Raw genomic sequence first — 25,673 nt, 5'->3', positions numbered from 1 at the left:
TGTTGGAATATTACTCGTGTCTTTAGATTAGATTAGACTTACAGTGTGGAAACAGGCCCTTCGGCCCAACAAGTCCACACCGACCCGCCGAAGCGAAACCCACCCATACCCCTACATTACCCCTTACCTAACACTACGGGCAATTTAGCATGGCCAATTCACCTGACCCGCACATCTTTGGACTGTGGGAGGAAACCGGAGCACCCGGAGGAAACCCACGCAGACACGGGGAGAACATGCAAACTCCACACAGTCAGTCGCCTGAGTCGGGAATTGAACCCGGATCTTCAGGCGCTGTGAGGCAGCAGTGCTAACCACTGTGCCACCATGCCGCCCACAAAGACTAACACAAAGTATTTATTAAGTTCTTCAGTTATTTCCTTATTTCCCATTTCCTGCATCAATTTGGAGCACCCCAATCTCTACTTTTGCCTCTCGTTTGTTTCTTATGTATTGAAAGAAACTTTTACTATCATTTCTAATATTACTGGCTACCTTTACATATTTGATCCTCACTTCTTTATTTCTCTGATTAGAGTGGTGCTGGAAAAGCACAGCAGTTCAGGCAGCATCTGAGGAGCAGGAAAATCGATGTTTCGGGCCTTCATCTGCAGTCCTTGTTTTTACCTTCCTTATTTCTCTCTTTGTTAGCCTGTGTTTGTTTTTGTAGTCTTCCTAATCTTCTGATTTCCCAGTGCTCTTGGCCACTTTATAGGCTCTCTCTTTTTCTATGATACATTTCTTGACTTCCTTTGTCAGCCATGGCTGTCTACGTCCCCGCCCGCCCCCAGGATAGCCTTTCTTTTCTTTGGGATGTACTGTGTCCTCAATTACACCCAAAAACTCCTGCCATTGTTGTTCTCCTGTCTTCCCCACTCGGCTCTGCTTCCAATCGATTTTCGTCAGTTCCTCTCTCATGCCCTTGTAATTATGTTTATTTAACTGCGACACCATTACATCTGATTTTGCCTTCTGTCTTTCAAACTGCAGACTACCATATTATGATCACTGCCTCCTAAGTGTTCCCTTACTTTAAGATCATTTATAAAGTCTCTTTCAATAGCACTAAGTCCAAAATAGCCTGTTCCCTTGTGGGCTCCATCACAAGCTGTTCCAAAAAGCCATCCTGTAAGCATTCCATGAATTCCCTTTCTTTGGATCCACTGGCAACATTAATCACCCAGTCCATTTGCATATTGAGGTCCCCCATTATCACTGTGAGCTTACCTTTCTGACATGCCTCTATCTATTTCCCAGTACATCTTGTGCCCCTGGTCCTGGCCAATGCTGGGAGGTCTGTACAAACCCGTCTGTACAAATCCATAAACCCGACTGCCCGGTCAGACCCGTTGTCTCAGCCTGCTCCTGCCCCACCGAACCCATCTCTGTCTACCTCCACACTGTCCTGTCCCCCTGAGTCCAAGGCCCTGAAGCTCTTCAGTCTGGACATAACACCCATTTTGGGTTTTTCCTTGCCTTTGAGGTTCCTCAACTCCACCCACACAGGCTCTTATCGGTTTGTTCTTTTTTTTCAATGGACGCTGCTTTATCACTCGTTTGCGAAACTAGAGACGAAAAAAAAAGCTGCAGATGCTGGAATCCAGGGTGGACATGAAGAGGGGGGGGCAGGAAGAACACAGCAAGCCAGGCAGCGTTAGACAGAGACGTGAAAGAAGTGGCTGCTCTGTAAGACACTGAAAGCTGCGGGATATGAAGTCACGGCTACAAATGTATCATTTCTTTTGCTACATTTCGTTGCTGTGACGTATACGCCACACGCGCGGCTCCAACTCGCTGTGTCAATGAATGAATGAGTGAGTGAGTGAGAGGTTTCCATCCGGAGGAGCTGCAGAGATTCCGCCCCCGTGCTCCAGTTCAGATCCGGCTCCAGCCTTTCCGCTCCACTCCGCTTTGGGATCCAGCTCCGGTCTTTCCGCCGTGTGTGCTGCCCCTCCGGATCTCCCCGGGGCCTGCTCTCTTTTCCTCTGCCCCCGCGCCCAGTTGGGAGCATCACGTTTCTTCGGTTCTCCTCGGTCGTCCGCAGCATGGGGAGGCGAAAAAACAGACCCAGGAACCGAGACAGGAATGTAAATACCGACAACAAGCCTGTAGGTATTGAGACCGTCCGGCCTCCTTAATTAATATATTCCGTTTAAACACGTGCCTTAACTCCGGCTCCTGTTCGACCCACAGGTATTTCAGAGTCTGCTTTATACATTGTTTTTGTCATTATCGTCTAAAAGGCCATGCTAATGAGCCCACTGGTTTTATTTTAACTTCTGGTTTTACACATTCTCAGGTGGTGGATGGCTGTCGGCCTTGAGAAGTGGCTCATGTAGAGCTGCTGCCTTGTACCAATACCGTCTGTAGTCTACCTGTTACCAGAATGTTGTTAGGGAGGGAATTGCTGCCCTTCTACCCAGTGACAAGGGTATATTTCACAGATGTTTCAGGGTATCGGAGTCTGGATGGAGTATGGCTTGGAGTGGAGCTCGCAGGGGGATGGCGTACTTGCTGTCCCTTGTAAGTCCAGTTGATTAATGTTGTGGTTATGGGAGGTGCTGTTGGCAAAGTCCGAGTGAGTCTGTTGCGGGGCATCTTCTACACATTACACGTAGCTGCCACTTCGCACGTGGTTAACGAAGTGAATGTTAAGGTGGTGGATTTTTGCCAGTTAAAGGGGGTTCTTTTTGGCTTGGATGGAGGGGCAGCGGGTGGGTCTGTGATGGGATGATCTTTGGAGGGTTGGTATGGACTTGTTGGACTGAAATGGCCTGTTTCCACAATATAGGGATTCTGTAACCACGTCTCTATAACTAGGGCTCTTTTACCCTGAGGAACTTATTGGGACCCTTACGAGATGTCCCTACCGCTGGAACAGGAGGCCTGGATTTAAGTTCCATCTGTACCAGAGCTATGTAAGAATATTTCTAACAGATTAAGTAGAAAACAGCTAGTTCAGGCACCTGAATGTGGGAATCCTGTGATAGACCAGGTCAGTTTTGGTGCTAAAGATGTCCTTTGGCCACTTGGATGCAGTATCACTTTGTAAGTGGTGGCTTGTTAGCTCAGATGACTAAAGCATGATACTGACAGTGCCTTGGTCATATATTCAGTGTCTCTACTGGCCAGTGTTGTTGGTGTCTTCCCCAGACTTCAATTCTAAATGGCGTTTGTGGCTTAGAGGTAAGGATATTGCCCAATGCAGCAGGAGGACTGGGTTTAAGTCCTTTCTGCTCTGGACACCTCTGAACAGGTTGATAAAATACTTTCACCCAGGAACTCTTGCAGTGATGTCCTAGGGGTGAGATAATTAGTTTTTAATAGTGGCAGTCATCTTCCTTTTAAACAGGTATGACTCCAGCCAATGAAGAATTTTCCCTCTTGATTCCCTTTAGCTCGAATCTTACCAGAGCTTCTTGACCTCATGTGAAAAGCTGCCTGAGTGTTGAAGGTGATTATTTGTCCCTGATCTTTGAAAATTAGCACTTCTGTTCATGTTTTAATCTAAGCTGTGATGAAACCATGTGCTGAATAGTCCTGGTTCAGCTCAAATTGAGTATTGTTGGACAAGGTCTTTTCTGGGAGCTGGTGACATCATCCATAACTCTGTTGATCAAGAGCAGGCTAATGGGGTGGTATTTGACCGGTTCGGCTGTCTCGCTGATTGTGGGCTGGATGGCATTTGGTTAAACTGACGGGGTGTTATTTAAAAATGTGGTCTCCCGTTTAAAATGGAGCTGAGAGGGAATTCTATTGGTCTGTGGATTTGGTGTGTTTTGAAATCTCTTTCCCAGAGAGGAGTGGAAGTAGGATTATTGAACCATTTCAAGGCAGAAATGATGACTCCGTTAACTATTAAGCTGTTCATTGCAGAATCCACCTGTATGTTAAAGGGGTGAACGGTGGAACAGGCTTGAATTCGTGATGTTGGCATTTTTAAAAATTAACTCTTAGGAGACAGGGGTCACTGGTGAGGTCAGCATTTATTGCCCATCCCTAATTGCTCAGAGGGCAATTGAGACTCAACCACATTGCTGTGGGTCCGCAGTCTTATGTAGGTCAGACTGGGTAAGGGCAGTCGACGTTCTTCCTTGAAGGGCATTAGTAAAGCAGATGGGTTTTTTTCCCCTGACAATTGGCAATGGTTTCATAGTCACCATTAGTTCCAATCTTGACAAACAGGGAGTTGGCCTAAAAGTGGAATTGAAGTCACAATCAGATAAGTTGTGGTCGTTTCAAGTGTGGAGGTTCCAGGGCTTGAATGGTTAACTAGTGTTCTTAATTTTTGTATTTGTGTATTGTAAAGTGTATGAGGAAGTGAGGACTGCAGATGCTGGAGATCACAGTCAAAAAGTGTGGTGCTGGAAAAGCACAGCCGGTCAGGCAGCATCCAAGGAGCAAGAGAGTCAACATTTCGAGCATCCGGAATGAGGGAGTGGCCCAAGGGGGCTGAGAGAGAAATGGGTGGGTGTGGGGTTGGAGGGAAGATAGCTAGGAATGCGATAGGGCAATAGAGGTGAGGAGGTGATGGTGATAAGTTGGAGCAGATAGATGGGAAGGAAGATGGACAGGTAGGATAGTTCAAGAGGGCGATGCTGAGTTGGAAGGTTGGCTCTGAGATAAGGTTGGGGTTGGGGGAGAGAAATGAAGAAACTGGTGAAATCTACATTGATCCATTTGGTTGGAGGGTCCAAAGGCAGAAGATGAGGCGTTCTCCCTCCAGGCATCAGGTGGCTAGAGTTTGGCGGTAGACAAGGCCCAGGACTTGCATGTCCTTGGTGAGGTGGGAGGGGGAGTTAAAGTATTCAGCCACAGGGCAAATCCAAGCCCTGCGTTTCTCCCTCTCCCGCCAACCCAACCAGTACTCTTCCACTGACACAATCATTCGATTGGCTGAACTGGTCTTCACCCTCAACAATTTCTCCTTCAAATCTCCCCACTTCCTCCAGACAGAAGGGGTAGCCATGTGCTCCAGCTATGCCTGTCTCTTTATCAGATTTCGTGAAACAGTCCATTTTCCGCAGCTACAAAAGCACCATTCCCCATCTTTTCTTCCGCTACATCGATGACCATTGGTGCCAAATCATGCTCCTGCAAAGAGGTTGACCATTTCATCAATTTCACCAACACCTTCCACCCTGACCTCATTCATCTGGACCATCTCAGACATGTCCCTCCCCTTCCTGGACCCCTCTATCACGATTCCTGACGACAGACCCCGCACGGATATCTACTTCACACCCACCGACTCCCACAGCTACCTGGACTCCTGCAAAAACACTATCCATTACTCTCAATTCCTCTGCCTCTGCCATATTTGCTCCCAGGAAGACCAGTTCCACTGTAGAATATCCTGGATGGCCTCCTCCATCAAGTACTGCAATTTCCCCTCCCAAGTCGTTGACAATGCCCTCCAGTGCATCTCCTCCACTTCATCTTCTCTACCCTGAACCCCACCCCTCCAATCGCAACAAGGATAGAACCCCCTTGGTCCTCACCTTCCACCCCACCAAACTCTGGATACAATGCATCATCCTCTACCATTTCCTACAAACAGACCCCATGACCAGGGATATATTTCCCTTCCCACCCCTATCTGCATTTCGGAGAGACCAATCCCTCTGCGATTACCTTGTCAGGTCCACACCCCCAGTAACCCACCCTCCCCTCTGGGAACATTCCCCTGCCACTGCAAGAAGTGCAAAACCTGCACCCACACTCTTCCCCCACCCCCCACCCCACCTCTGTCCAATGCCCCAAAACATCTTTCTACATCAGACAGAAATTCCCCTGTACTTCCACACACACAGGGTCATAGAGATGTACAGCATGGAAACAGACCCTTCGGTCCATGCCGACCAGATATCCCAACCCAATCTAGTTCCACCTGCCAGCACCCGGCCCATATCCCTCCAAATCCTTCCTATTCGTATACACTTTGAGGTGCCTTTTAAATGTTGCAATTGTACCAGCCTCCACCACATCCTCTGGCAGCTCCTTCCATACACGTACCACCCTCTGTCTGAAAATGTTGCCCCTTAGGTCTCTTTTATATCTTTCCCCACTCACCCTAAATCAATGCCCTCTAGTTCTGGACTCTCCCACCCCAGGGAAAAGACTTTGTCTATTTACCCTATCCATGCTGCTCATGATTTTGTAAACCTCTATAAGGTCACCCCCTCAGCCTCCGCTCCAGGGAAAGCAGCCCCAGCCTTTTCAGCCTCTCCCTATAACTTAAATCCTCCAACTCTGGCAACTTCCTTGTAAATCTTTTCTGAGCCCTTTCAGATTTCACAACATATTTCCGATAGGAAGGAGACCATTATTATTTCAACAGTGGCCTAACCAATGGTCCTGTACAGCTGCAACATCATCTACTGTATACGTTGCTCTCAATGTGGTCTCCTCTATGTTGGGGAGATAGGACACCAACTTGTAGAATGCTTTTAGAGAACATCTCTGGGGCACATGTACTAAATAACCCCACTGCTCTGTAGCCGAACACTTTAACTTCCCCTCCCATTTCACCAAGGACATGCAAGTCCTAGGCCTCCTTCACCGCCAAACTCTTGCCACCTGACACCTGGAGGAAGAATGCCTCATCTTCTGCCTTGGGTCCCTCCAAGAACATGAGATCAATTTAGATTTCACCAGTTTCTTTATCTCCCCTCCCCCCACTTTATACCAGATCCAACCTTCCTACTTGGCACTGCCCTCTTGAACTGTCCTACGTGTCCATCAATTTGCTCCATCTTCCGCTCTGACCTGTCACCATCACCTCCATCTACCTATTGCAGCCCCAGCTCCCTCCCATTTATCTCTCAGCCCCCTTGGACCACCCGCTCATTCCTGAGTAAGAGCTTGTACTCAAAGCGTTGACTCTCCTGCTGTTTGGATGCTGTCTGACTGGTTGTGCTTTTCCAGCAGCACACCTTTTGACTATTGGACGATGTATATCTGGGCAATTCAGTCAGATAGGTGCTAGTGTTGCAGCTGTACTTCAATAGCTTGGCTAGGGGTATGGCTAGTTCTGGAGCACATCTTCAGCATTGCTGCTGGATTGTTGTCTGGACTCATCCTGTTTGCAGGATCCAGCGTGCTCAGCTGTTTTTAAATACTGTGTAGAGAGAATTGCATCTGCTGAAGACCGTCATCTGTGCTGACTGGAATCTTGAGCAGGCTGAGGTCTATCATCCACTTTTGATTATGGCTGAGCATGATTATAAGAGCTTCAGGCTTATCTTGTGCATTCCTGCAGGATATTGATTCCGGGATTGCTTAGCTCTCCTGTTTGTGAACATAAGTCAATGCTACTTCAAGAACTGTGCAATCTCCCTTCTTGTAGATGGATGCATTTGAGACAAATAGAGATGAAAATGTCCAGTAGAATTTCTCCCATACCTTGACCTTCATTGTCTGCCACTTGCTCAATCCTTCAGGACCTGATGTAGTCAGTCGTGCTTCTGATCCACTCTTAAAAATGGATGCTCAAATCTCCAAACAGGAGTTTATTTGCCCTGCTTACTTTCAGTATTTGTTCCAAGTGACTTGAACATGACCATGAAGAAATACCGAGTTATCGGTGATGGGAAAGTGATGATAAGTGGTGATTTGTTCGAAATTCTTTGTCCATGTCTGACCAGATACCATGGACGACAAAGTGCTCTAAAGATGAGTTTAGTTGTAAATGGGTCCAAATTGTTGCACTTATTTAACAGTTGAATATATATTATATGCTTTAATTTACAGGGTTGGGGAGCTGGTTACCAAGAGATTATTAAAGAAAACAAACTTTATGAAGAGTATTACCAAAGACAAAAGATTGTTCCTGAGGGGGAATGGGATCAATTTATGGCAACCATGAGGGAGCCGTTGCCAGCTACTATTCGGATAACTGGATATAAAAGGTAAGTGAATGAGAACTGGGTTAGTAGCCCAAATATTTGTGGTAGAACAAACAGTCAGACCATTACTAAGGGGTAAGTCAAAGGCAGCCTCCAGTGACTGTGTATACACAACTAAACTTGGAAATTGCTGACATGTCGTTCATGAGAAGAATCCCTCTTAATGGTATCTTACCAAAAGCATCAGTAACATTCAATCAAACATTGGGAAATTAGGTTAGAGTGCATCTTCATTGGATAACCAAAAATACCATAAAAACTTCATTCATGTTTAAGTACATTTTTAACTGTCTTAATTACTTTTGAACAATCTCTGGCAATGAAAATTTGGTTGAAGTCTCAAACATTCCAAATTTTACTTGGCATTGAAGACATAAAATGCAAATTAAACCTGTCTCAAAAACATTTTCATTCTCTTTCTTGTGTCGCTCTCAGTTCTGATTTTTCCTTCTCTCCCTTTTGTTTGCTGTGTACATGAGTTTGGTATTGAATTGATTGCTTGGACTCACACTTTATGGTTTATAATACATGTCTGATAGTCAGGTAGATGTTTCTGCAAAGTAGGTGGGAGTTGTGTATCGGAATCCTGCAGAATTTCCATCATAGCAGATTCTGAGGGAAGTATCCAGAAAATTGATTCTGCTTGGCACTTACCCTGTGCCTGGAACCCTCTAAAAGTACCCATTACAAATGAGAGAATTTGGATGGTTCGCTTGCAAAGCCTAGACTTAGTTCCTGGATGACTAATAAATTGTTCCCCAAGTCCTTGTACTGCCCCCACCCCCAACCTCCGCCCTGACCCTGACCCAACATGTTCCATTTCTGCCTCGGACATAGTACCTGCTTTGTCTCCCAGCCATTGCAGCCTATCCTCTTTGAACCCTAAACTCTCACTTGGTTTGAATACCTGTGCTTTTTCATGAACTGTCAAAATGGTTGTATGCGTTCCTGGATATCACTGCAATCAGTGCCATGATGACCCCTGATCCCGTCTCCTGTCAGAATATTTGGAAAAAAGAAGAGCAGAATGGCAATCCGAGTGTGATTGTTACTTCTTGGAAAATCCAGCTCCGTGTCCTTTGGTAGGAATTTATCAATCTGTTTATAACAGCTCGGCTGTTAGGGTTCCACAATCTTTTGGGTCGCTGTAGATCATATTACAAAAGCCTGAAAAGTCTGTGGGTGAGCATCGTAAACAGTGAGTGTGTTCATTCATCACTGATGGCAAAATTCAGGCCGGTAAGGAAAAGGAAGAAGTTTCATTTATTTAATAGTTACTCTTAAGTCCTATGTAAGCTCCATTAGACCAATGATTTCTTTTTAAAACGTGCAGTCACAGTTGTAGATACAATACATTGGATAATTAATACACGGCAGCACCTCACAAAAGGTTTTTTAATATAGCTGTATCAAATGCTTGGGGGTTGGTTAGCTCAGTTGCTGTACAGCTGGTTTGTGACTGTGTTACACCAACAGCATGGGTTCAATTCCTGCACCTGCTGAAGCTACCAAGAAAGAATCTCTTTCTCATCCTCTTCCATTGCCTGAGTCATGGTGACTCTCAGGCTAAGCATCATCCATTCTCTTGTCCTCGCGCCCACTCTCTCTCGCACTTGCTGACACTCTCTAATGAGAGTGCAGCCCTGTGGTCCCCGGAAATTTGACTTCTGTTTTTTATTCCCCAAACCTATCCCCCTCCAAATAGACTGCATTTCTCAAACTAGAAGGATATCTAAGACTTAATAACTGATGGCGAACAATTGCTCTAAAATAGTCTTGTGCATTGAAATTTTAAATATTTTCGCTATCTTGTCGATTTGACAATCCTGTGACATTGACTTTGGCATGCTAAATTGTAAGCAAGATATGCTTTTGTTTAAATTATAGCTGTTGATATTATACTGCATTGTGTACTTTTACACAAATATAAACACTATATGCTATATCACGATAGTTAAAACAGCATTGAGTTATGAAGCAGTGGTGCCAATCTTGCCTTTAAGTCAAAATTTCAGATCTCTAGTCCTGTTTCAGTATTTGGGCACAACAACTTGACACAGGAATACTACCTCTTAGATTTGCTGTCATGAAATGAGACCTTAAGTTGGATGATAAAAGGACTTTGTGCTGCAATTTCAAACATAAAAGAGGAGACTTATCTCCAGTTTTGTCCAATATTTATCCTTAAACACCATAAAAATCTGGTCATTGCTATACTGTGGGCACTTTCTGTAAGGAAAGTAGCTGCTGAATGTCCTTCATTATAATTGGGACTGCCCTTTTCAAAAGTATTTCATCATTTGTAAAGTGGACTGTAGAGTTCTCTGAGATGCCCTGTGTTCATGCAATGTACAAAGAAACCTCTATTGTCGGAAGGCATGGTGGCACAGTGGTTAGTACTGCTGCCTCACAGCGCCAGTGACCCGGGTTCAATTCCCGCCTCAGGCAACTGTCTGTGTGGAGTTTGCACGTTCTTCCCGTGTCTGCATGGGTTTCCTCCAGGTACTCCAGTTTCCTTCCACCGTCCAAGAAAAAATGTGCAGGTTAAATGAATTGGCCATGCTAAATTGCCTGTAGTGTGAGGTAAAGGGGTGAATGTATGGGAATGGGTCTGGGTGTGTCGCACTTCAGCGGGTCGGTGTGGACTTGTTGGGCCAAAGGGTTTCCACACTAAGTAATCTAATCTAATACACAGGCGGGAGTAGTTTGTTCGGTTCATCGATTCCGGATAATCGAATGCTGGATAACATAGTTTAGCCAAGAATCCGGACCTTGTGATCTTGCCGAATAATAATTCAGATGATTGAATGCCAGATAATTGAGGTTTCTCTGTAAGTGGACCTCTTTCAGTTGTTTGGAACATTTTGCACAATTCAGTGATTTGCATTAGCAATTCACTTGAAAATAGCCTATCGTTATGCTTCTATATAGAGTTCGTGTAATTGCAAAGACTGAGAAAGAACATTGCCAATGCAATATAAATTTTGCTTTAAGTAAATTTTTCTTCTCAACAGTATGCACCAAGATTGTTCTTTATTTACACAAAGTGCGATGTTTGCATTTTGACAATACAATGTTTTGTCATTTTTACCCAAGATTGAAACACTTTTTTTTACAGCGGTTATAGATCCTTTTAAGAATGTAGTAGTATAACGTGTAGTGAAGTTGTCAGCTGCTGATGTATTGCTGGCTCAGTTAGGCTGTTTCCAATCACACCTCAATCCCAAGTATCATTGCTGAACTGATTCTTGATCGTATCACTTCCTCTGGTCATCCTTTCTTTTCAAAGGAGCTGCCATCTTCCATTTTAAACTCGTTAGCTTGTTTTATGGAAGACTTTATTCAGCCAGGGATTTAGGTTTGGCATGCACCATTCATGGATTATGTGCTTCATAAACTTGAAAGGACGCCAGGAAAAAGTTGGTTTTCATGAACAAAACTAAATATTTGCCACATGACTGTCATTCGTTCAGTCAGAATATTTGATTTATCTCTTTTGTTCTTTTCTTCCCTCTCATTTTTGATTTGTAAAGCCATGCTGAAGAGATATTGCATTGTCTAAAAACAAAGTACTTCCAAGAATTGCAAGACTTGGAGGTGGACGGGCAGAAGATTGAGGCCCCACTACCTTTGAGCTGGTAAGAAATGGTCTCTTTCACACGTGTGACGGTGAAGTTGTAAATTTCAACAGTTTGAGATAAATTAAGATTTCTTTTGTAGGTATCCAGGTGAACTAGCTTGGCATATTAACATTAGCAGGAAAATGCTGAGAAAGTCACCAGTCTTGGAGAAGTTCCATCAGTTCCTTGTTAGTGAAACAGAGTCTGTAAGTATTCATATTCATTAGGGGGAGGGGGAGAGAGAGGGAAAGTGCAGTAAAATGATGAAAATTTTCTTGAGTTGAAACGCAAGAGAATGTAATTCACAATTTAGTCCACAAGTTTGTTTCTTTTGGTTTATTAATTACAGTTTTATTTTTGAGGATGGCATAAATTACTTCATGTTACAAACACAGGAATTCAGAATACACTTATGCCTGCTAATTATTTATTTGTGACTTTGTTTTGTGATATGATGGGAAAATGCATTATTTCCTTCAAATCTAAACGTTTTCACAGCTAGTGGAAGTTTTAACAATGCAGACAGATGTTAATCTTGAAATATTTGATTCTTATCTTAACAAGATAAATTGGTCAAAATTAAATAGCTGTTAATGTATTTTGGCATTTTTAGATGTGCAGAAAGCCTAAATAAAATGTTGGAAAAAAAATACGTGTCCCAAAGATCTTGACCTAATACAGCATAATTTCAAATCCCTTTTTGTGCAATTGCTGTTACTGCTTTGAATGTTTGTTTATTAATCATTAGTTCTTTGAAGGAAAAGGGATGGAAGAGATTTGGAGAAACCTTCAGTATGGTTACCCAGAACTTGTATTGGAATTATTGGTTTTCCTGGTACACTATGCCATGCATTTGGGTAAAAGGAGTACAATTTCAATGGTTGCAAATAATACAAAAATTGGTAACCTAGTAAAGTGTGAGCACGAGGAAGACATGGGTAAGATGGAAAGGCACTTTGCAGATGCAGTTAATGTTTACAAAATAATGCACTTGGGAGAAATAATATGGAGAGAAGGTTGTACCTAAAATACATGATCAGCGGAACATAGGAAGTGCAGGGCAAGTTGAAAGTGTAATTAAGAAAGCACGTAGGATACCTTCTTTGTGGCCCTCTACATTTGGGAAAGCATCTAATCATCCCTAATTCCGAAACCAATTTTGTCCCCAATTTACCACTGTCTCTTGAACACGATGCGCACTTATTTCCTGAATCAGACTTCAGTAGTTGACCAAATGCCTTTGAAAGCCCAAGTGCAACAATATATTGTCTTTGTTAGACACTTTTACTGAAAATAACAAAACAAAAAAACAAATAAATAGCAGAGGGTTCACTTTATAAATAGTGGGTATTGAATACAAAAATGGGGAAGCCAGTTAACCTGTTGTAAATATTTAATGAAGCTTTGGATAGAGTATTGAGACGCCACATTTCAGGAATAGGATACAGGGGAGTCGACCAACGTGACATCAATGATAAGGGACTTCAGTTAATTTGAGAGATTGGAGAAGCTGAGATTGATTCTATTTCATCCATATCTTACGTTTAATACTCCAACACACTTGGCTGGTGTCCCATGCTCTTTAAACATAAGATCATCCAAAATTATGTCTATGTCCTGACTTGAGCGAGTCCCATTCACCCGTCCGTGCTTTGCCGCCTTACCTGCATACATCTGTTTGAAAACTTTTCATTCTTAATTTGAAATTTCAATGTGGCTTTGCCTCTGCCTATCTCTGTAGCTATTATCTCAGTTTTGATCTCTCACGCATCATCACTTTTGGTCTTTGCACCAGTGGTGGCTGTGTGTCAGGTCCTTATAATTCTGTGTGTAGCTCATGTCACATTTTGCTTTGCAACAACTTTGTGAACCACCGTTGTGCACACTTGCGTTTGTGAGTAATACAATAAATGCAAGATATTCTTGAAATAACAGAGAAGATAAAGTAGGGCCTTAAGAGAGAAATGCAAAATATAAGGGATTGTGATCGAGCAAGTCAGGGAACAACTATCATAGATATTTTAAAAAGGCTAGAGAATGTGGAAAAATGTAGTTACACAGAGTTGTCAAAATTGATAACATTCTACCTGAAACTGCGGTGAACCACTTGCCATAGAAAATTTTACAGGGCAATTGGAAACATAATTAGACAGGACTGTTACAAAACTCAGGTATAGAGAATAAATTGAATGGCTATTTAAAGAGCTGGTAAAGACATTATGGGCCCAATTACTACGTTCTGTGCTGTAAGATTTATGATTTCATAAAATTGCAAAATTAAGTGTGCCTTGCACAAATGAATCCTGGTAAATCCTTTATCAGTTAGTCTTTGTTTGATTTGTGGGCTAACTTCCTTCATTTTACATTCTACTACTTTGTGACTGTAACAAACTTGGAGTTGTGAAATTTTTTTCTCCTTTTTTCCAGGGGAATATCAGTCGCCAGGAAGCTGTCAGTATGATTCCTCCTTTGCTACTTGATATTAAGGCACATCATAAGGTACAGTAGATATTTAATTCTAAAATATAGGAACAAAATACTCTGCATAGTAATAGAAAAATAGGTTAGATTACTTGTTTTGAAGCTAGTATTTCAAAATAAATTGCAGAATAGATTGAAAATGACGAGAGGGTATCATGGTGCTGCTGCTTTTGAACCACAAGTAATTTTGGATCAATGTCAATATCAAAATGGTAGAGCAACATGGTGCTGAGGCTTGGAGGTGTTCTATATTATGACAGTTTGAGTTTGCATTGAGTAGCTTTGCAGCCTAGCTTATTTCTGTTTGCAGAAGCTGTGGACCAGTTTGCACTTTGAATTAGCTAGTATGATTCTGTGAAAATGAGCAGAGCTTTTGAAAGTAGGTTCTATACAAAATAAATATATTTATCCTACTAAAGGCTTGTAAGTTCTTTTCATTAAACATTGAGATAACCATGTAGTGTTTTCTGAAGTCGCACTGAGAGGTGAAGCCAAATAGCTTCTTTTCCATGTTGTATATTCGTGAGCCAGCTGGCTTCTTACAACACTTGAACAGCTTGCAGATTTTGTTTTCTGATGCTAATCTGCAAATTATCTAATTATTTTTAGTTTCACCATTTTACCTAATGAACTTGTGTGCTAGTCATATGTCAAGGCTGATATGTGAAACTGCCCATAATTGAAGGTTGGAGGAATCTAGGAGAACAGTTCAAATAGCATTGACTAAAGTAGGCTTGGAGAAACTGGAGTCATGCCTACAAACTTTTTTTTTTGGTTAGTGTATGTGCGTGGGGTTTGCTGGAGCAGTCTCCCCAGACATGAAAGCGGATCTTAAGTTTATAAAAGATTTGAGCTTTGAATGTAGGTTTGCTCGCTGAGCTGGAAGGTTTGTTTTCAGAAGTTTCGTTACAATACTAAGTAACATCATCGGTGAGCCTCCAGATGATACACTGGTGGCATGGCTCACTTTCTATTTGTGTTTAGGTTGCCTTGGGTTGGTGACGTAATTTCCTATGTCATAGATTGACCTGAATGGGTAACAGGGAGTTTGAGGAGTTGGGGAGGTGTGGGGGGGAGAGGCTGAGGGCTTGAGAAATTTTCTGTACTTTTATTATTTCTTTTAGATACAGTTTTGTGCTGACAAGAAAGGTTTTCCATCCAGTCCACCCCAGGAACTGGCAGCCTCCTTGGCAATTCCTGGGTCATCTGGCTTGACTCACAAGTCAGCCTGCTCCCCAGGACTAAAAGTAAGGCTGTGGACATTTCTTAACGAACAAAGAAAATTACTGCACAGGATTAGGCCCTTTGGCCCTCCAAGCTTGCTCTGATCCAGATCCTCTATCTAAACCTGTATCTAAGGTTTAGATAGAGGATCTGTATCCATCTGCTGCCTGCTCCTTCATATATCTGTCTAGATACATCTTAAATGATGCTATTTAACCCGTCTCTACCACCTCCGCTGGCAATGCGTTCCCACCACCCTCTGCGTAAAGAAGTTTCCACTTATATCTCCCTTAAACTTTTCCACTCTCACTTTGAACTCGTGAACCCTAATAATTGAGTCCTGTACTCTTGGGGGGGGGAGTTTCTTGCTATCCGCCCCGTCAGTACTTCTCATGATTTTGTAGACCTAAATCAGGTTGATCTTCAACCTCCGTCTTTCTAATGAAAATAGTCCTAATTTACTCAACCTCTATTCATTCCTAGCGCCCTCCATACCAAGCAACATCCTGATGAACTTCCTCTGCACCCTTTTCAAAGGCAGACTGTGTTCATTGGGTACCCATTCTTTTTGAATACACTGTATAGGTGATTTTCCTCTGTGCTGCAGTGTATGGTGGCTCGTTGAGATAATGTTCTCATGCAGCTTCAGTTGTAGGTGTTGGAATGACTGGGATGATATCAGGATTCTTAGCAGAAGCCGTAATACAGGGACTCGAACAAACAGCTCTGCCAACCATCCAACCCAAACTTTGGGTCCGCTATGTGGATGACACCTTTGCCACCACTCAATGAAACAAATTAGAGGAAATCTTCAAGACCATCAATAATACCCTTACTGGCCTAAAACTCACCAAAGAGGAGGAAAACAACAACAAACCGCCAATCCAAAATGTCGCAGTAGAATGAACAGCCATTGGGGAACCTCAAAACAACATTTACAGAAAAACAATACGTACGGACCAAATATTGAACTACAGAAGCAAACATCAAAACACCCACCAATGAACCTGCATTAGAACATTATTTCAACGAGCCACCACACACTGCAGCACAGAGGAACTATGCAGAGCAGAGAAAAATCGAACTATACTGTGTGTTCAAAAAGAACGGGTTCCCAATGAACACAGTCTGCCAATTTCTCAGCAACAAACCTACCAACACGCTGAAACAGCAGCTAATGAACTTACAAGGCTCTCTACAGGCAACACGCAAAATTAACGTCATTTGTAAAATACCATGCAAGAACTGTAACAAACACAACATTGGACAAACAGGCAGAAAACTAGCCGCATGAACATCAACTAGCCACAAAAAGACATGAGCCACTCTCTCTAGTATCCTTACATACAGATGAGGAAGGACACCACTTCGACTGGGGCAATACATCCATCTTAATACAAGCCAAATGGAGACATGCATGAGAATTCCTAGAAGCATGGCATTGGAACTCTAATACCAAACACATTGACTTGGATCCCATTTACCACCCCCTGAGAAAAGAGCACGAAATGACATCACCAACCCAAAGAAACTTAAAACATATAAATAGACAGCGGACCATGCCACCATTGCTTCATCCAGAGGCTCACTGATGTTACCTAGGACGTTGACTAAATGTCTGAAAACAAATCTTCCAGCTCAGTGAGCAAACCTACAGCCAGAACCTCAACCTGAGCTACAAATCTGCTCAAAACTCGCTAGATTTGAGCTTTATAAAGAGTTGAGGAATTGAACTGAGAACTATTTGGTGTGAAAGAGCAAACTTTAGCAGTAAAGGAGATGTGCAAATATTTCGGAGATCAAATTCTATAATGATCAAAATATGGGAGACTAAAGTTAGAGGTGGTGGCTGTTGTGTAGAATTGGGAAGAATAGATCTTAAATTTCCTGTTTGTAAATCTTTCTATAATCTTGTTTGTTCTATGATGGCACGATCATCACAATGCAATTTAGGCATTCTCTTAGAACAGAAATGATTTAATGTTTGTGATTTAGGATTTTCATGAAGATTTGGCAGAATTGTCAAATTCTGTCTTCAAAATCCACTGCTGTAAAGCAGCACTTGACTTTTCCATACCTATTCAGTGACTTGCAAAATATGACCTTTGGCACTTTGTGATTTCTGAACCTAAATGTTATGAGCCCTTTTGTTTTCATTCCAGTCTATTCAGAGATCATTTTGACATGATTCTTCAAAACTTCATGCAATTTTCAAAATAATAGTAATTAATTCACGGGTAAAGCAATAGAAATGCTGCCAATGAATATTTAATTCTCTATCTCAAGTGTTTGGCCTTTCATAATTTAAATTTTGGATTTCATTATTGTATCATATTTTGTGTTTTTTTTCCTTAAAGTTGAATTATGATGTAAATTGAGTGAACAAGTCGAAGTGCAAAGTTTTTGTTCCTTGTTAGATTCTCGATATGTGCGCAGCACCTGGATCAAAGACTGCTCAGCTGATTGAGATGCTGCACTCTGATATGAACGTTGCCTTCCCAGGTAATTCTTTTTCTGATGGTTGGGCATTCAAACTCTGCAGTGTCAAAGTCTCTGCCCTGCTATTTTTATCACTGAAGAATAGACCTTCTGCGAATCACTATGACATCAATACCTGCGAATGGCAATCTCAATGTAATAACCTGATGAATTGAAAATGCAGTGTTCTGTCAATCCTGGTTTAACATGATAAATGCGAATCCCTGTTTTATAAATTTGATTTGACAAATGATTACATTTTATGGGCTATATTGTAGATTAATTTCCTGTTTCAAATAAATATCCCTTTGAAATTGGCATCCTAATATACAATGGGCAAAACAACCAGTTGTAAAATGCTATTTGTTACTACTTAAAGATTCCTGACCTTGTTTTCTCTCTCCATTTATATAAAGTTTCTACACACACTGGGCAAATATGTGATTTAAAATCTATTCCATGCTTATTCTTTTTTATCATTTTATGCACTTAAAACCTTGCTATGAATGCAACTGTGCCAAACTAGAAGGCAAACAGTCATTATTCTCGGTTGAATTCTCTTCCTGATTTTGTTTGGTCTAATTGAAATTATTAACACACTGTCCTCCCTGTTTTCTGTCAGCATCACTTATTGTTTTTGCAAAGAAGTGTAGAATGTAAATTGGTTTTGAGAGACAATCATTATTAACAACAGGTGGGAGACTTCATCTGATCTTTGCATATTGCCAGAAGTGTAAGCCAGCTTGATGCTATTGCTAAAGCTGTTTAGATTTTAATGTTCAACGTATTAAGGATATCACTACTTTTTATTTATCATTGGTGGTGTAGAAGTGGTGAGTGTAAAATGCAGTTAGGAAGGACGACTGCTGAGCACATGCGCACTGTTTTTAATCATTTACTGATTACCATGTCTTATTACATTAAATCAGGAACAGATTTAAGTTGTAGATAAAGTAAATTGAATTTGAGGTCTGAATTATTTTTCTGGGAGGTTGGAGGACAACTTTGCTATAGTTGCGAAAGCAAATAATTGAGTAGAGTCCATGAGCTGAGATTTTGTCATAATTGATTCAGGGGGAACCCTAATTCTGTTAATGATTTCTCCCATGGTCATTATCTAGGGGTACCTACCTAGTGGTGTTTATAGTGAGAGTTATAAATGCAAAAGGAATGCTACTTTTATTTGATTAGATTAGATTACTTTAGATTAGATTACTTACAGTGTGGAAACAGGCCCTTTGGCCCAACAAGTCCACACCGACCCGCCGAAGCGCAACCCACCCATACCCCTACATATACCCCTTACCTAACACTACGGGCAATTTAGCATGGCCAATTCACCTGACCCGCACATCTTTGGACTGTGGGAGGAAACCGGAGCATCCAGAGGAAACCCATGCAGACACGGGGAGAATGTGCAAACTCCACACAGACAGTCGCCTGAGGTGGGAATTGAACCCAGGTCCCTGGCGCTGTGAGGCAGCAGTGCTAACCACTGTGCCACCGTGCTGCCCTTTTAACACCTTTACCCAGTGCCCTTCTTAAACCATTGGCATTTGTTTGTTTAAAATCTCAGTCTGCTATCTTATGTTGTACTAGATGAAGATGGAGGCTGAAGTTGTTTTCCTTTTTACTTCCAGACTAATATTACAAACAAAGTTTGAAGGCAGTAAAAAGCATGGGATATGGAATGTAAAAAGTGGACTATGAACCACTTACTAATGATTATTCAACTGTGATTTGAGTATTCTTTGGCAGGAGGGGTTAAAGTTCGAGTATTGCTGAAAAGGACACTTTATCAGCATTTTGTACTCATCAGGACAATACTCAAGAATACGAATGTAAGGGAAAACCATCCTCTTATATTGTATGAAAGGAGAGTGCAAATTGGCACTGTACTCTGGTAGAGGTATTTCCATGGAGAATGCACCAATTAATGCTATTGGTGAATGAAAGCAGTTAGGTATGGGTTAAATTTTAAACTAGGTGGGTTACTTCTGATTGCACCAGCTGATGGCTGTTACCTGTTTGAGTTGTAGCAGGAGTGATATGTACATCTGTCTGCACTGACCAGGCCCTGTGTGTTAATATATTTAACTTCGGTTATTACACTGGCAGTCCCAAATTATTTGTCAGTGTAATTCTTCACGTATTCAGGATTATGTTGTCCTGTTACAGAATCATATCTGATGCTGGTGGCTTTATTGCAAATTTGGCATGTGTGGGCTGGTTGGTTGTGTTCAGTATCTTGTTTGCTGCAAACGGTTGAAGAGTTGGTCAAAATCCTAGTTGGACCCTACTGTGAGCAGATCTGGGAACCACAATTTAGGGGGTGCAATGAAGTTTTAGAGGAATGATACCTGGACTTCAGGGACTATGTTATGAAGAGAGCTTTTCCAAAATTAAACCTGTTTTCTTTTTAATTTTGAAGGTTAAGGGGTGATCTGATCAAAGCCTTCAAGATATTAACGGGTTAAAACAGGATCGATAAAGATCAACTATTTCCACTGGTTGGGAATTCTAGAACTTGGGGTCATAATCTAAAAGTTAGGGCCAGTCAATTCAGAAGAGCTGTTTGGAAGCTTATCTATACGCAGAGGGTGGTAGATGTTTAAACTCTCTTCCATAAATGGCCGTGGATGCTACATTAGTCATTAATTTTAAATCTGAGATTGATGAATTTTTTGTTAAGCTAAAATATTAAGGGATATGCACCAAAGGCAGGTACGTGGAGTTAGGCCACAGATTAATCACGATCTCATTGAATGGCAGAACAGGTTTGAGAGGTTGAACAGGCTATTCCTGTTCCTATCAGCTGTTTGATTTGATCTTCTGAGGAAGGATCAACAGACCCGAAACGTTAACTCTGATTTATCTTCACAGATGCTGTCAGAAATGCTGAGCTTTTCCAGCAGGTTCTGTTTTTGTTTGATTTTCTGCAGTTCTTTCGGTTTTTATTTGATGTTATAGTGGTACGAAAATTCATCTAACATATTACTTGTATATGGGCAAACTTTTTGCCTCAACTACAGCATTCTGTTAGAAGTGAACTTTGGTCAAGGAGTTGCCCTTAAAGATTTGAGACACTCTGCCTGACTTAAAATGTAAACACAACAGGGCCATTAGCTGTCAGTCATCATTAACTGATGTGTTTTCCATGTCACTTGCCAACTAATCAGCACTCTTCTCTCGACTAAATGTTGTTATCCTTTACATTGGTATTTATGCGATTTGTTGAATGCTTTGGCAGAATGTATTTATTCAGCAGTACTCAAGTTCTGTATGATCTCACAACCTATTTAATTTGTTTTTGTTCCTCCATCACATTTTAGTTATGAAATTTGATACTAATATTTTGTTTTGTTTTTATATAAGAGGGTTTTGTAATTGCTAATGACGTTGACAACAAGCGGTGTTACCTGTTGGTTCATCAGTCAAAGCGCTTGCATAGCCCTTGTATTATGGTAGTGAATCATGATGCATCGAATATACCAAGATTGCAGATGATGGACAGCGATGGTCAAAGGAATATTCTCTTCTATGACCGGATTTTGTGTGATGTACCATGCAGGTATAGTGGTGTGCATGCCATAAACTTGTTACTATATTTTTTGTTGGAAGAAATTCCTTTTTATTTACAGCTAAGTATCCTTCGAGTAGCTGCATGCCTTTCACAAACACAAATTTCTGTACTGATTCATGGTAATTTCATAATTATCCTCTTCAAAATCCTCATTTAAATATTGCACTTAATTTCTTCATTATTACAAGGAAGAAATGTAATTCTATGCATTTTGTGTCTCTAGTTTGCACTTTTAATTATGCTGTATAATTGGAAGCAAGCCTTACAAAACTGTGAAGGTGAACCAGTAAATGTAAGGTTACTTATAGTTAAAATTTTGTGAGCATTTGGAGTATGCTAATGTGACTGAACATTTGAGAAATAATTAGTTACTGCAAAACATTAAAGATCTACTTAAACGGCCTGTTATAGGTAATTTGGGTTCATTGTTGTGAAGGAGATGAACGAAAGTAAAATCTCATAGAAGTAAGCATGTTAAAGGTTAAAATCCTGTTGTTTATCTCTGTATATTCAAAATGTTTATTTATTGGTGTTTCTTTCCTCTGAAAGGGGGTAGAAAGAGATTACTCTAACAGGGAGTTTTGTCATGAAATTTGTAGCCATACATGAACTGCCTATAATGCAGAACAATTTGCATGATGCTTTATTTTCCATTGAGCTGCATCATCCAGTCAATTGATATTCTCAAATTAATAGTATAGGGGGTCTCTGATTGAAGAACAGGTGTACTTACGGACGCAATCCCATACAGAGTTGTAATTTAAAGCATCCATCGTAAGAGCGTTTCTTGTATTACAAACAACTATTGAATATTGTCTGGCAGTGTGTTCCAACTTAGTTACAAATCGACTTGCAAATGCACTGAAAAACAGAACCTGTCACAACCCAAGGATTGCCTGTGTTTATTTTGTGGTGCTAGCTTGTCCTGTCAGGGAAATTCACTAACATGAAAGAGTAGGCATTGGATTTGGGCAGCTTGTACACAAGTTTGTCTGTTAACTAGTTCTTTTCTCATTTTGAGAATGTGCTTCTTTATGATTCTAGTGGTGATGCAACCTTGAGAAAGAATATTGATGTGTGGAAAAAGTGGACAACCAGCAACAGCCTCCAGTTGCATGGGTAAGACTATTAAGCTTCCCCGTTGAGGATAGAGTCTTGTCTTCTGTTTATTTCTCAAGTAATAAGTATTTTACCAATCTGTGCATTGTTTGGCTCACAGTGGCACATGGGCTGACTACTTCATTTCTGAATTGAGCTGCTGAAACTTGGAGTCCGGGTCAATAAAGAACAAGCATTGATATGAAAAGGATATGTTTTAGTAGAGTTGTTTTGAGGATATAAATATGTTAGAGGTGATTCAGAGGATGTTTGCTAGATTAATACCTGACATGTGTTATCTTATGAGGAAAAGTTGGACAGGCTGGGCATGTTTCCACTGGGATTTAGAAGAGTGTGAGGGGTTACTTGATTTTTGTGTAAAAGATTCAACACGATCTTGATGAGGTGGATGTGAAAAGAATGTCCTCTCCTCTCCGTCTGGAAACAGGGCACTGTTTCAAAATTGGGGGTTGGCCTTTTCAGGCAGAGATGAAGGTTTTTTATTCCTGTCTGTTTAGAACACACTCAAAGTGCTGAAGGTGGAGTCATTTAACATTTTCAAGGCAGAAGTTAATAGATTTGTTTTGGCAAGGGACTCCAAGGTTACTGGGGATGGCATGTGGAATTAGACATAAGCAGGTAAGCCATAATCTTGTTGAATATCTTATTGAATAAGCTATAAGCTTGTATCAATAAGATTACCTTATTGATATGCTGAAATCTTAGTTGAAAATGTGTTGCTGGTTAAAGCACAGCAGGTTAGGCAGCATCCAAGGAATAGGAAATTCGACGTTTCGGGCATAAGCCCTTCATCAGGAATGCTGAAATCTTATTCAGGCTTAGGGACTGAATGGCTTACTTCTGTTCCTAGTTATCTGACCTGCATAGAAAGGAGTGAGGCGCTGGAGCTTCAGGATTTCAGAAGTCTTTTAATGTTATCCCAAGTAATTGACTGACTTAGAAAAAAACATTTGAGATAGTTATTTAGCAGAGTGGTTATGCAAAAGATGTTTTCGTGAAATCCTGCAACAAATGAATTCCACATTTGCAATATTACACTGTTAGACTGACCTCATGATAAACAGAACTTTGTTCCCTATTTCAGTATCCAAGTGAAATGACAAATGTTTCTCTATTATTTATCAGCATGTTCCTTTTGATAGAGGACTTTGTATCCCTTGAAAGCGGTTGGTTTGTTCTGTTGGCTGGACAGCTGGTTTGCGATGCCAACCACATGGATTCAATTCTTGTACCAGCTGAGGTTACCATAAAGGACATCTGAACCTCTCCCCTTGGCTGTGGCATCGCTCTCTAATGAGAGCACAGCCCTATGGTTTGTTAGGACAACGGTGACTTGACCTTTATCCTTGTATTCCTTGCCTTTAGTCTCTGCGTAGTCACCATAACTTTAATATAATTTAGTCTTGACATTTCATAAACATTGAAGACAAAATCATTTATTTCACTTTTTTTTTAATTCCTTGATAGGATGTAAGCATCGTTGGCAACACCAGTGGTTGTTGTCTGTCCCAAATTACCCCTGAGAACTTGATAGTCGTGTCATCCTCTTAAGCCACTGCAGCCTATGTGGTGTAAAGTAACTTGTATTACTGTTCTTTCTGGGAAGGAGTACCCATGATCACGAAAGAATGGCTTGTGAGTTGTTTGCAGTCCATTAGAGAATGGAACATGTTGATATAAGAAGGTTAGCGAAGGTTATTACCTTGCACTTGTTGTGGAAAAAAAGTGTTACTTGCCACAGATTAGCCAAGCATAGATATTGTCCAGATCTTGCTGCGTTGCTCCTCAGTAGGTGTCGTGAATGGTGTTGAGCATTGTGTAATCATCAGTGAACATCTCACTTGTGAGCTTATGATGGAGGCACCTTAACTGGCAAAGCACCTGAAAATGGTTGGGCCTGGAACGCTCCTGCAGGAGTTCCTCAGCATAATGTCCTGCAGGCTATAATGATTGGCTACCTACAATTAAAACTATCCTCATATGTACAACCAATGACTTCAGCCTTTGGAGAATTTACCCTCTGATTATCTTTTAACTTAAATTTTACTAGAACACCCTGATGCTGCTATAGGTCAACTAATGTTAAGTATGTTCCACCTTTGGAGATAAGTTGTGTTTGTCCATATTTAATCTATAGTGAGCTCGGGGCTTTGTGGCCCTTGCAGAACCAAAATGTGGTTGGGTGTACAGGTTATTGCGGTCCACGTGTCACATGAAAACACCTTTGATCACTTTGATGATTGAGAGATGACTGGAATGTTACTTGGCAGAATTACATTTCTAATTTTTTGATGGATAAGAACTATCTATCCATCGTGCACGTTGTCTGCCAGATACTATTGTTGTAGCTGTGCTGGAACAGGCTGGGTAGGGACACAGCTAGTTCTGGAGAATAGTATTTCTGCCAGGATGTTGTTCGACCCCATACGTTTTGCTGTAAGTAGCAAATTGTTGATTCACAGTTCAGCTATTTTTGCAATGTCACATGTAATGTTGATCACAGGAGGAGACTGAGATGGATCATTGAATAGGCACATCTGGCTGTGGCTGTCAGTGGTTGTACATCCTTCCATCTTGTGCAGTGATGCATTCCCCATCATTGAGGATGGAGATATTTGTGAAACTGTCTGCCCTGTTTGTTGTTTAATTGTCCACCATGATTCTAAACTGGATATGAAAAAAAATTGATCTGTTGGCGTATGATTTTGCTGTTTGTTTTGGAATAAGTCCTGTGTTGTAGTTTCACCAGTTTGGCTTATTTTATTTTGTTGATCTCCTGCCTTGCTGCTAACGGTAGTATGAGAGATATGCCAGTCCATGAGGTTACAGATTGTGATTGAATTAAATTCTTTTGTTACTAATGGCCGACAAGGCTTCAAGGATGCCCAGTTTTGACTTACTACCTGTTCAATATCAGTCCGTCAGTACCACACAGTTCAATTTGGATTAATATCGACAAGGATTCCTAACTAAACTGTTGAGAATGTTCATTCACAATTCTTCACCTCTCTGGAGCAAATCAGTCATTTTCTTCTTCTGTCTTGGAGGGTACCAGCCACTTGTCTCCGGCCTAGTTTGGCAAATGTGTCTCTTCGGACCTGGGTAGATTGGACAGTCATGGTATTGTGAGCCACACCTGATTTGTGATGGAGGGGCAAGAGAGGTGGGGGGGGAATGGGCGCGGTGGCAGATGGAGGAAGAGGTGGCGAGGCAAACTCCAACAGAAAGATGCCAATTGAAATCAGGGGATTTCCTTGCCAC

At 41.4% G+C, this 25,673-nt stretch overlaps 1 protein-coding gene across 1 annotated transcript in view; it reads left to right on the top strand.

The window, feature by feature from the left end:
* Positions 1-1,898: 1,898 nt before the first annotated feature.
* nsun2 (NOP2/Sun RNA methyltransferase 2) overlaps positions 1,899-25,673 on the top strand; it is a 47,853-nt gene continuing 24,078 nt past the window's right edge. Inside the window, exons 1-8 of the mRNA XM_060825335.1 lie at positions 1,899-2,108; positions 7,753-7,910; positions 11,441-11,545; positions 11,628-11,733; positions 13,955-14,026; positions 17,650-17,734; positions 21,086-21,281; positions 22,338-22,412. Of these exons, the coding sequence (XP_060681318.1) occupies positions 2,046-2,108; positions 7,753-7,910; positions 11,441-11,545; positions 11,628-11,733; positions 13,955-14,026; positions 17,650-17,734; positions 21,086-21,281; positions 22,338-22,412 (860 nt within the window). The 5' untranslated portion in view covers positions 1,899-2,045. The remainder of the gene's footprint in view (positions 2,109-7,752; positions 7,911-11,440; positions 11,546-11,627; positions 11,734-13,954; positions 14,027-17,649; positions 17,735-21,085; positions 21,282-22,337; positions 22,413-25,673) is intronic.

This window comes from Hemiscyllium ocellatum, chromosome 5 (genome assembly GCF_020745735.1).
Source record: "Hemiscyllium ocellatum isolate sHemOce1 chromosome 5, sHemOce1.pat.X.cur, whole genome shotgun sequence".
In the NCBI taxonomy this organism is placed as follows: domain Eukaryota; kingdom Metazoa; phylum Chordata; class Chondrichthyes; order Orectolobiformes; family Hemiscylliidae; genus Hemiscyllium; species Hemiscyllium ocellatum.
The sequence above is the reverse complement of the archived record's forward strand: the minus strand, read 5'-3'. Positions and strand labels throughout refer to the sequence as shown.